The sequence below is a fragment of the Micrasema longulum genome, unplaced genomic scaffold (assembly GCF_059751315.1).
Source record: "Micrasema longulum isolate JH-2025_06_02 unplaced genomic scaffold, ASM5975131v1 h1tg001908l, whole genome shotgun sequence".
Taxonomy (NCBI): Eukaryota; Metazoa; Arthropoda; class Insecta; order Trichoptera; family Brachycentridae; genus Micrasema; species Micrasema longulum.
The window spans coordinates 20,116-36,707 of record NW_028279082.1 but is presented as its reverse complement, the minus strand read 5'-3'; the positions used below and the strand labels follow the sequence as shown (position 1 = coordinate 36,707).

The following is a 16,592-nucleotide window of genomic DNA, read 5'->3' as shown; positions in this document are numbered from 1 at the left end:
ATGATTATATGTAAGTTAATATTAGGACATTCATTTATTATGTATGTACTATTCAAAGACAAAAAAAAAATATCTTATAAATATTTGTTTGATGTTTTATCAATAACACGATTTAAAATATGTTGCTAAGGTAGGTTACTAAAAATAAGATTCAAAATACTCTAAGTTTGAGTTGTCTATGCTCTAAAACATCGGAAAATCTCTTACATTTTTACTGTAATGGGTACTAAGAAAGACAGTTTAGAATAGGGAAGGTGACGCTTTGACCATTTTCCGTTAAATTGACTAAAACAAGATGGCAAATGGATTTTTGTCATAAACGCTTTAAATTTGCATCATTAAAACTAAAAGCTTTTGTTTCATTACTCCATTAAGCCATTTACTTGTCACCAAACCTTAAAAGCTTCAGTGAAAGCTCTCCAGAATATGATTACAGGAAACATGTGCAACTATTGTGAAATATACGATGAAGAGCACACATCAACGGGAGAAATAAAATTAACTAACGAATATTCACACATATCTGTGGCAATTGCATAGATTGTGTGAAAAAGGATGTTTGATATTTCTTGGTATTTTTTTCTATGTGTACACGAACGGTCACTTGACAATAATTTACCATTGCCTATGTTTGAACATCCATATTTCTTCAATTCTTCCATTTGTTGATTTTAGTGAAGTTAAAGAGCTAAAACCTTTATTGTTGTGAAGAGATTCATCTGATTGAATTAGATCACATACTAGGCAACGCCTGAAAACAATTTTCCAATTTTTAATCTTCTTCTTGGACCAGCTAGTTTCATTACAACATTTGAGTTTGTCCAAATGTTCGTAGACAAAAGACTTGATTTCACACCCTCGAGAGTCATTAGGATTAACAAATTACAACAGGGATGGAGAATACCTTAAATAAGGGAATATGGAAGTCTAGGCATTTACAGGGCTTATGACCTGTCATTGGCTGGTTTAAATAGCCACTTTACACACCGCGTAAAGTTCCATATTCCCTTATTTAAGGTATTCTCCATCCCTGTTGTAATTTGTTAATCTTAATGACTTCCGAGGGGGTGAAATCCAGTCTTTTGTCTGCGAACATTTGGGCAAACTCAAATATTGTAATAATTTTATACTTGGAGATTTGCTGACTCTCAAATTGAATTTATGAATTATCAAATTTCATTCAGTTAATTACTGGTTGTATCGTCTTAATCGTATTGGAACTTGGCAGTCTTGTTAATTGAAATGTAAAAAAACACATTTGATCAGAATATCCTTTATTTTCAGCTTATTTATAAGTACAACAGTAACAAACAGGGCGTATATGTCAACTTGCAAAGAAAAGGCTCATGGAAGTTGAGGTAGCGAGGTCCGTATACAAAGACAGAGTAATACGGCGTTTTTTTTTTTTTTTTTTTATTTACAATTTTAAAAAACCCGTTAGGGTTACGTTAGGAATTTAATATTGTCTAGTCATTTTATGTCTCGTCTAGTCTAGTTAGTTCAGTCATCATGTGCTTTTTCAGATTGATTTTAAATTTGTCTCCAGTAAAAGTTTTCAAGTAGTAAGGTAGGTCGTTGTAGTGTTTAAATCCATTGTGTAGTATTTTTGACTGTCCTGTGTTTGTCTTTGCTTTTTCAATATGATTGTGTTGTTGTTGTCTGGTGTTATATTTGTGTATGTCAGCATTTTTGACTAATATTATGTCGTCGTTTTGTATGTTTCCCAGTGTTATTTTGTGCACAATTTTTAAGGTTTCAATTTTAGTCAAGTAGTTTATGTCAAACTGTTGTGTTTTTTTGTACAGTACAGTCGTAGAGGTCAGGTAGGGTAGGTTGTATGTTAGTTTAAGAATTTTATTTTGTTGTCTTTGTATATCCTCTTCGCCTGCCCCCGCGGGGGAACGGCGTTAGTAACACTCTCCACTGGCCTAACTAACTGTACGACCGTCTCTATAATCTGACTACAATCTCACCAAGAATTCAATGCGTTTTCTATTCTAATATAGGAGAAAAATTAGTTTGTTATAAAGCAAATGGCCGGCGCCAAGACGCACCAGTTAAAAATTAAAATTGCCATAAACAAACGGCATAATTCCAAAACATGACATACGTTCTATTTCCTTACTTACTACGCAGCAAACCTAAAAATTTAAGAGCTTTACATACAAATTACATTGTTCAAAGAAATAAAGTCATCGCCAAATATATTTTTCTTAAAGCGCCCTATTTTACCTACTCTTATAATGTTACAAACACAATACACATTGCTTTTTATTTATGACACAACAGTCTTAAAATAATTTTTAGGCAAAAGTACATCTTTAAAGCTTCAAAACCTAAATACAAGTACAAGAAAATGTAAGTATTATTTACATCACATAAAAAAATATCTAATCTGCTCATAAAAGGTCTAAACACTGATTATACTTTGGAAGTATTAGACGCTTGCATATTAGCTGCTAAAAAATATGATTTTAAAACTTGATACCACATTCCAACAAAGAAAACTGCATGCTCATTTCTCCTACTGCAAAACTAGACCAATTTTGATTTGCAACGTAAGTAGATTTTGCTTTTTTCAAAAATAGTAAATTGTTTACAGAACGTCTAAAGATGGCGATTAAAATTAGGTGACTTTGTGGGTTTAGGATGGTTCTAGCGAATAATAAGTAAACGAGGGACATATAAATAATAAATATGTATATTGTGAGAAAAAAACCAAAACTCTATTGTCATAACCCAGAAAAGAAATACAAGAACACATTTATATGCCGAAAAGACAGACCACATATTTTTTAAACGCTTGCGAACAAAAATAAAACTATAAAAAGACGCCCATATTGCCTTTCTGGTTAAATTTTTGTAATATGGCCATACAACTCATTTGTTAACAATAACAATAGTAACTTTAAAACCTTACATATTTTTAAAAGTAGAAACGTCCCCCGTGGTGCAATGGATAAGGCCCAAGCATCTTATGCGCGGAGGGTTCTGGGTTCGATTCCCAGTAAGATCAGTAAATTAATTGTGATTTTTCTCAAGCCTGTATTTTCTGTGTTGTAATTCGCCGCTGAAGTTGAATCTCCTGGCCTGTTATGGTGCAAATTAATAATTTAAAAAAATATCCAATTACCATAAAAAACATACTTAAAAAAAACAGATGTAAAAAGAAACAGGCCGTAGGTTTTATTTAATTTGTTGCGTCACAGTTTTTTTGTTTGGTGATAACATTCGTAAAATATTAATTTATTGTAAAGATGAAAATATATTTTGAAAACGTTTTAACGGATAAGATACTTTGGATGGTAAATTATGGCGAAAGAAATCGTATTTTCTGCCTCCTGACTTTTCTAAAAGTTTTTCTTTAATAAAAGCCAATATTTATTACTTAGTTTCAGAAAAGATACAATACTTTCTTGGTGATGATATTTCTCTTTGCGAAGTTACTAATTCTTTCCGAAACTTACTTTGGAACATTTATTAGGATGGAAAAGTTAAACATTTTTTCATTAATTTTTACCAACACGCCTTTTAAATTTCATATTAAGAAATATTAGACTTCTTAACATTTTTTGGTTCGTGTACCTGCACACAAATCTGGATTTTCTCCAAATCCAGATTTGTGTGCAGGTACACGAACCAAAAAAATGTTATAAAAAATCTGGTAAAAATATAAGTAAAAATAAATTGCAGAGTCATCTGCAGGCGTTTACTAGTACTTAATTTAACTCGGCTGATGAGTCTTAACTACATAAAATAAAGTAATCTGCTAATTAAATACTTAACTTCAATATCAATGCATAGATGGCGCTTCCAACTCGCTTGTGGATGGGTTCTTGATTCGTAGCATATATACAAAAAAAAATGTTACCTGGTGTGGATATTCGCTAAATAAGCGTAATGGGGAACGTTGTAGTACCTACATAAAGTGGCCACTTAACCCAGCCAATGACAGGTCATAAGCCCTGTAAACGCTCGAATATCCATAATCCTGAATCTTGAATTTGAAAAAATTCTACCTCATCTCTGTAGGGATATAAATAAAAATATTAGACTTCATTTAAAAAACTTTTTTCAAATGCCATTTCTCCTGATCGAATGAAATCCCTTAAAAATCGAGTGGGAATAAGGCCGCCTCGCAGTATTCACCGTCTTTTATAGGTCCCGAGTTCGATTTCTGGAAGGGTGGATGAGAAATATTGAATTAAAAAGTAGTTTTACATTGAAATCTCCGCTCCACCTACTTACCCGGATCTATTTTAAACGTCTTGTGGTCTCTTTTCAGATCCGCACATTGCAAAAACACTTCTTTTAACTTTAATTATATTTGAATCGTGTGTTTTAGAAACAACACACAAGCCAACTATTGGGATTTTTACTTTTTTTTTTATTTTTTTATTTATTAACGGAATGATGCGCATTTTAAATACTCATTACATATTTTATTTGTACAAAATATTCCCAATTAGCAAAAGTGCTGATATTAGGGGATTTTATCCATAATAACACAATAGTTTAAATAAAAAGTGGATAAAATAACATCACATATCACTTGTCACACAGGATGTAAGAACTGTTTTATTTTGTTTTTTTAAAGTACGTTTATGTTTTGTATATATTTTAGGTCATTAGAAAGTGAATTGTAAAAATTTATTGCTGTTTACAAAAAAACTGTTTCTTTTTCTGTTGGTCATGGGTTGTTCGCAAGTTTAATTAGTTGATACTCTTGTATTTATTTTATGTATGCTGTTGCTTAAATTAAATTTAATATTCGTGTATATTTTATTCTTTTTTTTAATATATTTTTTTCTGTGTTGATTAATTCCTCTAGATTGAGCATTTTTGTTATTCTTTATAAATCTGTGATTCTAGTATATTTATTAAAATTAAACGTTACTTTAAGTGCTTTATTCATTGTTTTTTGTATTGATTCTTGCTGTTTACAACATTGCGACCATATTATTAATCCATGTACAAAGTGTGGAAATATAAAAGCATTGTATATCAATTATTTTGTACTTTTATCAAAGACTTCTGTTCTTCTCATTATTCCAATAATTAGACCTAGTTTTTTTATAACTGCTTTGGTATGTTTTGTCCACGCTAATTGTTCATCCACTTCAAACCCAACTTAATGATGCCATCTTGTTTTCTAAACCTAGACGCACGTTTTGAGCAGAAATAATAAACATCTCATCACAAGTAATTATCAGATGCGTTTAGGTTAAAAAAACAAAATGGCATCATCAAGTTGAAATCCCAAAAGTTGGCTTTTGTGTTGTTTCTGAATTCAGTTGTTTCTGAATATTGACTGACATTCAATACATTTTTAAAAATCGCATTCATGAATAAAGTGCACCCCTGTTGGTGAGAAGAGCCGAGTTTGACATTTGCAAAAATAATTCTTTATTTGAAAATGAATTATTTTATGTTTTGGAATTCAAACATAAACAAGTACCTAGTTACCTACTTTAATTAAATATTTGAATATTAATATTTTTTGTTTCAGAATTCAATCATAAACAAGTACCTGCTTATCAATGACAAGTCTTTTTTCAAGGTAATCGCAGGCAAGCACACGTTCGGGCAGGACAAAGTCTGTCGGGTCCGCTAATATTTTATAAAAAAACAAAAAATAAACTTATTTCACAAAATTTTTTTTATGAAGAAACAGAAGTTTTCGTTTAGTATTTCATCTCAACCATGTGGCAAATCGAACCCATGCCTTTTGGGCGGTAGGCAAACGCAATGATAATTAGACTGCGTGGCGGACAAATTAACAAAGGATATTCAAATATACAATGTAAAAGTTGCGAAAAAACTCATCGAATTTGGCAAAAATGCTGTTCTTCTTTGACATCGTTTGAAAAAATTAAAAAGTATTTTTTCCGTTCAACTTCAACTTGTTTTGTACATGCTTGAGCTGGCATTAACAAATGGTCATTAGCAACTCAACCCACTTTTTATATCGTATCATTAGGGTTTTTTTCCTCCTTTTATTTTTATCCCCAAGGAAAACTTTGAGAACCTACAAGCCCGAAAACACCGCTGGAAAAAGTGCCCCCTTTTTGAAAAGTTAGATGGAAAAAACTGAAAGATAGGAATATTACTTCAACTTATTTGCCATTTAAAGAATATGCTTTTGATACAAATGCAAGGTTTTATTAAAATAACTTTTGGGACTTATTCTACACGCTATAATAAGCAGTAAAACCGAAACAAAACAAAAAAAAACCGCTTTTTGGCTTCATCATCACTCCCATTCCCACATCCTTCAAAACAAAGGACATTGTATTTGTAAACAAAATGCAGCATATTTTAATTTCCTGTTACATACATGTAAATTGATGAGTCTTACGCTTTAAATGCTAGTCCAGAAACAATTAAATACTTGAGTTTAAACAACTATTAAGATCATTTTTTTACGACGACCATCTCAGGAATGGAATCCAGGACCTCTAGAATAGAAACGAACACGCCAGCCACTACTCAACGAGTTGGCATACTTATTGTTTTTTTTTATTCATATATAGCTGCTTTATAAAAAAAAACTTAGAACCTTCTCGAAGATGAGAAAATATCTCACTATAGGATCGAGTTCTGTACCTTTCCTTCCCAAATATATTTTTTGATCAACAATGTTTTGAGTTTGTAAAAATGTGTAGGATTAGGTTGTTTAAAGTTGGTTCTTGCTCCTACCCCAGTAAGAGATTGACAGAGAAGACACGAGGTTGCTGTTTAATACGTTTTTATTACATGGCGCATAAATATTTAATTAAGTCGAACGAGTGTAACGGCGATGATGGGTTGAAGAGACTGCACTTGATCTACATGCTGGAACTGAGGGATGTCGTCGAGCTGGACTGAAGTGAACTGAACTTGTTGGTCCGCCTGAATTGGCTGCATCCTGTGATATCTTTATAGACTACGTTCCTTTGTAGTTCATTTCTTCATGGTAGGGACGATGTGAATGTACTGCAGAACAATAAAATGTGATATTGGATTCTACAGAAAATGATGACATTGCTTTCTTCGGTCGTCACACTATTTCAGGTGAAACGTTTTAGCACGTGTGTGTCTTCGATTATGGACTATAAACCCTACAAATCTTTGCTGAAAACGACTGGATTCCAACCCTAGGGAGTCATTTAGATAAACATATCACCACAGAGATAGAGAACATAAAGGTCATTTGGAAATTTAGGCATTGAAAGAGCTTATGATCTGTCAATGACTGGTTTAAATAGCCGTTTTACTCACTGTATAACATTCACCATTCTGCCGATGTTTTTTTTAATAAAAACAAAAAACATTTAAGTTCATATTATTAAGTCAAATATTTCAATTTTCAGACCAGTTTCTAAAAGAAGAAAATAAATTATGCTGGAAAAATTAAAATCGAGTTGTGGTAGAGTGGGATTTGAACCTCAGACATTTGGTAGACATACCACGAGACCACAATTCGGTTCGCTCTGAACAATTTAACATAGATATTTTTAAAATTTATCTGTTGATTTTTGTGAAGTTAAAGAGCTAAAACCTTAATTAGAAGCGATTAGATTCCATCTGACTGAATTATTTCACCTACTTGGCAACGCCTGAAGAACAAAAAAAATCCTAATTTTTATGCTTTTTGGACCAGTTGGTTTAATCAGCAGCTCAAAGGTTTCAGCTCTTTAACTCATAAAAATCAACAAACGGAAGAATTGAAAGAATGTGGATGCTCACAAATGCTTTATGGTGAATTTCTTATTAATTTATTTATTTTATTCAGGAAACATACAGTACAATAACATAGTTTTATAATATACAAAATTAGACTTAATTCTAATGAACCAGTGAAGTTTCCGTATTAAATTACATGCTAAGGTTATCAATTAACTTTTTTAAATTTTTATTACAATTATATTATAAGAAAAAAAAACAAAGAAGTTAAAAAAGTAAATTAAAATTGAGATAAAAAAAACAATTATTTTAAAAGTATCTAGTCAGTATAAACAAAAGTTGAAATAATATTAAAAATGAAAAAAACTTACTAAAAGTAATTAAAAAGGAAGAATTTAAATAAATAAGAATAAGAAAAACATGCTACAATGAAAAAAAACATATTGTATCCATAAAAGAAAAGTAAGTTTTTATTTTATGTTTTGGAATTCAACCACCAACAAGTACCTAGGCACCTACTTATCAATGAAAAGTATTTTTCCAAACTAATAGCAGGCAAGCCGACGTTTGGGCAGGACAACGTCTGTCGGGTCCGCTAGTAGATGATAATATATTGGCGCAACTAAATTGAAGCTTCAACCACCCAAACGTTTTTCATAAAAGGTTTTTTAAATCTAGCCTTTTATCCGAGGATTAATATTTGCTGAGTTTCCAGGCAAATGAAAAAGATTAGCCTTATTTTTCTTGAAAAGAACTAAATACAAATTGCGTGGTATTTTTTTAATTTTTTTAAAGTATTCAACGCTTTTTTTAAACTGTTCTTTTTCATATTGTTTATGTAAGATATGCTTTTATTCTTTCGAATTTTCATTTTTTAATATGTTAATAATTATGGTATAGTACGGGGACAGCCTTAAAATTCATGATAAGTTCATGAATGCATGTGAAATCTAACTTAATTAGAAATGAATATATAAACATAACATATTGTTGAACCAATCTGGAAGACTAGTTTTCCAAGATCTCGTTTTAAATATTTCACAAATCCACAAAAACACTGATACTGACAATAACACAATGCAGAATGAAATATAAAGTAATTTTTTTTTTATAAATCATCGTGATCATTTCCTTATCCCCATCTACATAAGGTGCATATGGCATTGCATTGGAAATACAATTGCAGCGAATTAAGATATATATTTTAACGTCAAGGTTAGGTGATTATTTATACGATAGTTCATGTCAATTTTGCCAGGAATTGAACTCAAGACCTCGAAAATGGTAGGTGGATGCGCCAATCTAAAATAATACCTTTGTGCATTTATCTCCGCTCTATTTCTATAGATTCACATTAATTTGCGCAATACGAACACAAAGAGTGGGGTTACTGTTAAAAACAATAAATTATTTTGATTAGTTCCAAAGCAGTTTGAATGTTTCGCCAAACCCTGGTTTAATTTAACCCCTCAAAACCGGGAGAAAGTTTTTATTGCATCTTGTTATAATTGAGCACAGACTGGAGAGAGCAACTTGCAGAGGAAACTTTTCAAGAGCTGTTCAGAGAATCGTTGTAGTATTTCCAACTCCAGCTCCTGCAGAGCTACTACACAGGAGATGCTAAAGTCCAAATGTGGTTAGAAACTATTCTATTGCACTTGTTGCCGGGGAAGTTTTAATCTGGTGGAAAATTAAAGTTTTTATGACTGTTTCAATCATTTAATTAAATTGTTTGCGACTAGTATCACTTTTAAACTATACACAAACTGCTGTATCATTTACTTGCACAGACTGAGTTGTTTGTGTTAAATGCAACGCATTATTTCTTTGTTACGCCGCGCCTGTTTTATTCATTAAACAAACAAGGTTAATTGTTTGTTTTATGATTTACTTAAGATATAGCCTAAGTCAATTACAACAGTTACATGAAGAAACATAAATACAAGAAACTGAACAAAAAAAACATAAAACTTTGTAGCAAAGACAAATAAGTAATGGTATCATTATATATATAATTCCTCTGTACGTATGATGTCACTGAACTCCTCCTAAACGGCTTAATTGATTTACGTGCGGTTTTCAAAGAAATGTAGATCTTTGCGCTGCGCATGTTCGTAAATAATAAAATTGTCAATCTCAAATGTAAAAAATAAGTTAGGAGCATAAATGTTTTATTTATCGATCTACCAGGGTTGCGTTGCACTTACAGAAAAATGGAAGGAAGTTGTTTTTTTGTGTATAAAAAAGTTTGTTTTCGAATGTTTACAAACAGCATTTGTTTTTTATGGATCTCAATCAGATTCTTTCCTTAAATTTCTACCCATTTATTTATTTTTACTGGATATTTGGTAGTACTTAAATAATATTAAATTCAATACATTTTTAAAAATCGTATTCTTACATAAGTACACCCCTCTGTTGGTGAGAAGACCGGAGTTTGACGTTTGCAAAAAGAATGCCATATTTGAAAAAATATTTATTTTATGTTTTGGAATTCAACCATAAACAAGTACCTCGGTACCTACTTAAATTCAATATTATTTGAATATTAACAATTTTTAGTTTTGGAATTTAATCACAAACAAGTACCTAGGTACCTACTTATCAATGAAAAGTCTTTTTTCAAGGTAATTAATAGCAGGCAAGCCAACGTTCGGGCAAGACAACGTCTGTCGGGTTCGCTAGTATATTCATAAAAACGAAAGACATAACACTTCGAGCTAAACCATGTCAATCCAATTTCATCCCACCCCGTTTTGGTCGCGAAGAGATCTATGAAAAGCTGGAAGATCTATCCCAAAGAACTTTATGTCGCGATATGAATTGACTAATCTTTACATTCTGGACATTGGGGCATAAAAAACAAAAGTTTCTCATGGAAGATTTAATAAATAGCAGATTTTGACTTCTGGTGACCTGGTTGAGAACGTGAAAAGAAATTTATTTCGACAGAGGTGGGATATCACTCATGGCATGAAGTATTTTGAAAATGCATATAAGGTCCATCTCAGTTCTACGTTTCTCCAATGAAGACAGATAAAGAGATTTCTCTAAGTAGGAATAATTACTCCTTTGTAATCCGAGTAACGATGCCACTTTTCTTAGAAAACGTAAATTCAATATTTTTAATAAAAATAACAGATCAGATCTTCTTCTTCTAGTGCCTTGCCGGGTCCCCCCGACGTTGGCGATCACTACAGCGAAAGCATATGTATCTGTCCTGCGCTACTTTTATATTTCGCAGCCAGGACGACTCCTTATTGATGTACTCGCCGTAGTGATTCCCGGGAAAATATGACCAGAGTGGTTTCCCGTTGCCTTCTCTGAAATCAGATCTACGGTCTGACCATTCAAGTTATCTCATTTCTCTTCTTAGGAAATCATAGTTTAAGGATTTTATAGGCATTTTTAATTTATGATTAATAAGGAGCACGAATTTATGTTGTACTTTTTCTATTTATGAGCAGTGCAATCGTGTCATAAGTTCTGCTTAGTACATTTATTAACAATAGGTAACACATCTAACATATATAAAAGGCAATGTTTTAATGTGTGTTTTTGATAGACTAAATAACTACTGGACCGATTTACGTGCTGTTTTTTGAAAAATGACGAGTTTTGGTTTGGAAATGTTTATCGCTAAAATCTTCAATTTGTTAAGTAAAAAAATAATAATAAGTAGCGAAAATGTTTTATTTACCATTCATTAGGTTGCATTCAATGAGAATATATATGTACTGAAAATTTGGAAGTATGTTTTTTTTTTGTGCATAAAAAGTTTGTTTATGAATGTTTACAAAAAAACATTAGAACTGAATGGATGAAAACTAGATTATTTCCTAAAATTCTTTCCTCACCTTTAGTGTTGTCTCCGAATACGGGCATAAGTGTACCACTGTTGGCAAAAAGAGCAGAGTTTGACATTTACAAAAATAATTCTAATTTTGAATATCTATAAAATTAACTTATGAAATTCAATCATTAACAAGTACCTTGGTACTTAATAATAAATTAAAAGTTTTATTATGATATTTTTTGCGTTCATCCGAACAGTTTTTACACGCTGTTAAGACACAATCAGGCATTTTGGTTTATAATTAAATGTCAGGCTCACGTTAAAACCCAGCTGGCAGTTAGATAACGGCTAAATACGCGTTGAGCATGACTGTGCACTTGAGCATGAGTCAAGTGCCGTAATTCCAGAATGCTCAGCGTGCGTCTTTGTGTAATAATTGGTTGATGGTTTATTGAGAACACCGAATATTTTAATATGGTTTCGTGAAAATGAATTTTAAAGATAACTATAATCTTAAATAAACTTTTTTTTTGTATTTCGTCTATGTACGTGTGTTTACTCAAATCTAGCAAGAGCAAAGCATTGCCGGGTTCAACTCATATTACATAAGCATCAGTCTTAATAATAACAAGAAAAATTTAACCTTTTTTGCAGTTTTACAGCTCTGCCAGGAACGTGTAACATATCGATACTTATTATCAGTTACATTTTTATAATCTAAACATGAATATTGTCACGAATAGATTAATAGTTTTGTCGTGTGATTCTGTATACGTTTTCTTATATCCTAAGTGACATATTTGATAATAAGTGACATAACCAAAGACAATATATATTATTATATAAAGGTACGTAGCATAGATAATATATTGACACTCACAGATATATAAACTTCCCTATTCGGTGGTGATAGCACAGACAACACCCCCGACACATCATAATATAATTTGTCTGTGATACATCTTCATTAAATTTGTGGTTTATATCAAATTTAACTTGTTGAAAGTAAGTAATTAGATATAAGGCGTGTTACAGCAAATACGCCGATTCCCACCATTGATTGATCTGTGCCTCGATTATGAACGCTATCTTCATCTGAATATATCAAGACAGTATCCTTAACTTCTGTACTATCTGTATCTTACCTCGGCATGTTCTACCTACTTGCTATATTGAAATCATATTATCGAAATAAGCCAATGAATGACCGCTAAAAATAAGTCCGCGTTCCTTACGTCATTAACATTTAAATAGTTCTCATTTATATTTTAAATAGGCTTCTTTGATAGAAAGTGCCCACTTCAAAGCAATTATAAACTCCAATAAATCCCAATTCAAGCAAAAAATGATCGCTTAAAGATGATTTTTATATGAGTTAACCATTGCCAAAACGATATGCTTAACGATCGTCTGCATTTATCTACTGACGTAGTATGTAGCAATTACAAAGCCGGCTCTCGATACGTTCTCTCAGAAAAACAGATGTAAAAAATATCATAATGAAATTTATTTTTTACAGTGATATTTTTCTAACTATATGACAGAACCTAACGACATTATTTTTGAATCTAGCCGTTCATTTTTAATAATCTGATAGTTATGTCGGAATACAATTCGACTTCAAAATTGACTTATTTCTCTCTCATATTTTTAAAAAGCTTTTTTAAAAAAGTGCCAGCCTCAAAACTATTAAAAATTTAAATAAATCGTAATTAAAGAAAAAATTGCTCAATGGAACAAAATTTTTGTCACTTTTAATGCGTAGATAAACGTATCGAAGGGTTCTAGACCCGTCGGTATAAACTGATGTACTTGCATCAAAACTTGATGGCGGGGGTATCGATAGTTTATCTTTGTAGTCAGTCGGGAGAATTTTATCTTCAACTATGACGTAATATTGAAGCTATGTCATTTTAGAGCGTAGATATGTGTACCGGGACGTACGCTTCCCCTTATTTTATATCGATGTACCTACCCAAAACTTGAAGGGAGGGGGTCGGTAGTATATCTTTGTAATCGTTAGAGCGAATTAATCTTTAACTATACCGTCAAGGTGAAGGTATGACGTCTTTATCTTCCCATCATAATCGAGGCCCAGAAATTAGTTAGATATGGCGATGGACAGGGAAGGGAAACCAATATAATATTGACAATTGCAAAGGATGCGGAGTATACATTTTTTTTACTCAATGTACCTGTTTAGTTTCTCAAAAACGGCAGTATTCTTTCATTACAGAACAAAAACCAAGAAAAAAAGTAAAACCAATGACTTTTTAAAAATAAGTAAATAGTTAATGCCAATTAATCGCAATGGAATTTTTTTTTATTGATTTATTTATTTGCAATTTTTTGCTAACATTTATTACATTTTTTATTAAATAATATTTTATCACTTTTTTATAAAAAAAAATTTATCCCACATAGAAATGGCCTGTGCGTGGGTATATTTAATCTAAAATACATTATGAAATCTATGGTGTTGATGCATTTATAAATACATTCAGTAAAAACTTAAAGTAAAATTCTGTTTTTTTTTTGTTTTAAATATGAGTAAGTTAAACATATGAAATAGAAAAAATAAAAAATAAATGTAAGACAAAAAAAATAAAATTGAAGTTATAAATTCAAGGTCGAATAAATACGAAAGCAAATAAAAAGTTTACCTGGAAAAGAAAACATTGATAATGATATTTTTGACCCGGTTTATAAATGAATTAAATAAATTATTAGAAAAAAAGGCTTAAATGATAATTTCCCGTTGTGTCTTTAAAGTAGGAGTTAAATTGTTAAGGGGCAAATCTTGCATGCCTCAAATAACACAGAGACTAACCTCTGACAAAAAATATTATCTAAAATAATAACTTTCCTTTCAATAAGGGAACAAACATTTATTGTATCAAAACGAAAAGAAGTGAAGATTGCCGTCTTTGTTTAAACATGGATCATATTATTATATAATATGTTTGTATTTATCATTTTTTCAATATGGTAAATATGAGAAAGCCTGTAATTAGACTTTTGTGTATTTTTTATGAGAAAATCTCACATCTTTTTGGTGTTCCTTAATAGCATAAAACAAAAACTTTTACCATTTCACACCAGTTGCGATTGTACAGATCGTTACAACACGGTATTATAAAAATGGATTTATTTTTAGAACACTCTATTTAATTTTTTTTTAATATTGGTTACTATCGGGTAAATTTAAAAAAAAATGAAACCATGCTAGGATTAGTCGGCATTGTGATTAAAGTTTCTATTCGAGACTTGTGACTCTCTAAATTTAATTTAAAATTAAAAAGAGAAAATTAGAAACTAACGTAATGTTTTAATGTTATAAATAAAACAAAACATGTCCACAAAATAATCGATTCTCTTTTTACAGATGCCAACAGTACAATGGGATCCATCTCAGAAAATTACATCGATTCAGACGAAGATGTATTGTATCAAAAGGATGCATCTTTCTCTGCAGAACTTGATATAGCTCTTGTACCAGCAAAAGACTCGGAAAATGATACAACGGGTTCTCAACTCCCAACGACTCAATCAACTGAAACATTGACAACAACTCCCACAAGACGCATAAGTCCATACGATTTCTTTAGCAATGGATTCAATTTTCTACACGAAACGAAGAAAATAAAGAAAGAACAGAAGAAGGTAATTCAACCAAAGCAAAAAAGTAAACCAGAGACCTTTGACCATCAAAGTATAAAGGGAACACCGCTTTATACAAGAAACTACATCGTATCAAATACATTAAACCAAGAATTTCTTTCAACTAAAGAACCCAAGAAAAACATCGACAAAGACGTTTTATTGGAGCCTGTTGTTGAAAGCGTTAAAGAGGACGTTTACAAAAATAATGATCCATACAAATTTAAGCTGTACAAAGAACTAGAAGGACTTAATAGTCTGAAAGCAGAAGGATTATCTTCTAAGGATATTGATATGATCGCTAACGCTGAAATAGATGGAGCTGCTAATAGAAAACCAATTAGAGATGAAGATTTGACTCTGGTAACAACAACCCTGGGACCAAGCTTGGAGCAAAAAGTGAGTAGAAATTCGGTACATTTTACAATGTTTTTAACCATACAAATGTGTTGACCATAATAACAGCACTCTGAATGTATTTCAATAATTGTATTTTTAGCGACATTATTAAGACCTACATTTGATGCAACAGAAAGGGGAAAAAAATTAGGGAATATTGGAAGTCTAGGCGTTAACATGATTTTTGTCTTATTATTGGTTGGTTTAAGTGGTTATTTTTGTCAAGTGAAAGAAAAATATAAAACATTTAAAAAAATACAAACATGGGCATTTACTTTACTAGCAAACGACAGGTCGTAAGCCCTTTAAATGTTTGGGCTTCATCATACCCTCCTTAAAAATGTTTTTCTCTCTGTTGCAATAAATAAGATATTTTTTATGCTTCAAATTTATCACTAATTATGATTATATTAATGTCATTATTTTTCAGGTGCCCCCCATGTCAACGAGTCGCCCGGACCACACAGTGAGCGCCCCCCGCGGAGGCTGCCCCTTGGGTAGAACAGGGGCTAATTGTGACAGAGGTAAGCCCTTCCTTATCAAGTTATCCAATTATTTCCAGAAACTTTCTCCCTATAAGACCGCACGTCCAAGCGTAACTTTTTTTCCATGAATCTATTTACTCCGTGGATGAAAGTTTCAAATTAAGTTAGGTAAACATTGTTCATAAATCACAATTACCTTTTATTATTTTAAGTAATTAAAACATACATATATAAAATGCTGTACGAAGTCCAAAATGATAAATAATAGTGGTTACGCCATATTTACTTTAAATATGTTTGTGTAAAGCATATTTACTAGGTTGCAGCGTTGAATTTACTTTCTATCTACTGGGCCCAATTTGAGATGTTGCGATTATACTACTGTGGGTACAATATTTTTTTCTCCGGCCCTAATAGCAACTGAACTGTCACCGAGTGTACACGTTATTTTTACTTAAGCGATCAATAAGTCACTGTGTCTTGTTATTGCATATTAGTAAAAAAAAACCGACAAACGCCTATCCATAATATAGGATCTGATCCTGCCTACCGCGAGCGAAGTCCAAACATTAAGGTTAAAAGAACCC

General features: G+C 31.6%; 1 protein-coding gene across 1 annotated transcript in view; it reads left to right on the top strand.

Moving 5' to 3' along the window:
• LOC148273570 (uncharacterized) overlaps nucleotides 1–16,044 on the top strand; it is a gene marked incomplete at its 3' end in the record, with an annotated part of 105,359 nt that extends 89,315 nt beyond the window's left edge. Inside the window, exons 4-5 of the mRNA XM_088238513.1 lie at nucleotides 14,847–15,520; nucleotides 15,951–16,044. Coding sequence (XP_088094639.1) covers nucleotides 14,847–15,520; nucleotides 15,951–16,044 — 768 coding nt within the window. The remainder of the gene's footprint in view (nucleotides 1–14,846; nucleotides 15,521–15,950) is intronic.
• Nucleotides 16,045–16,592: the final 548 nt, after the last annotated feature.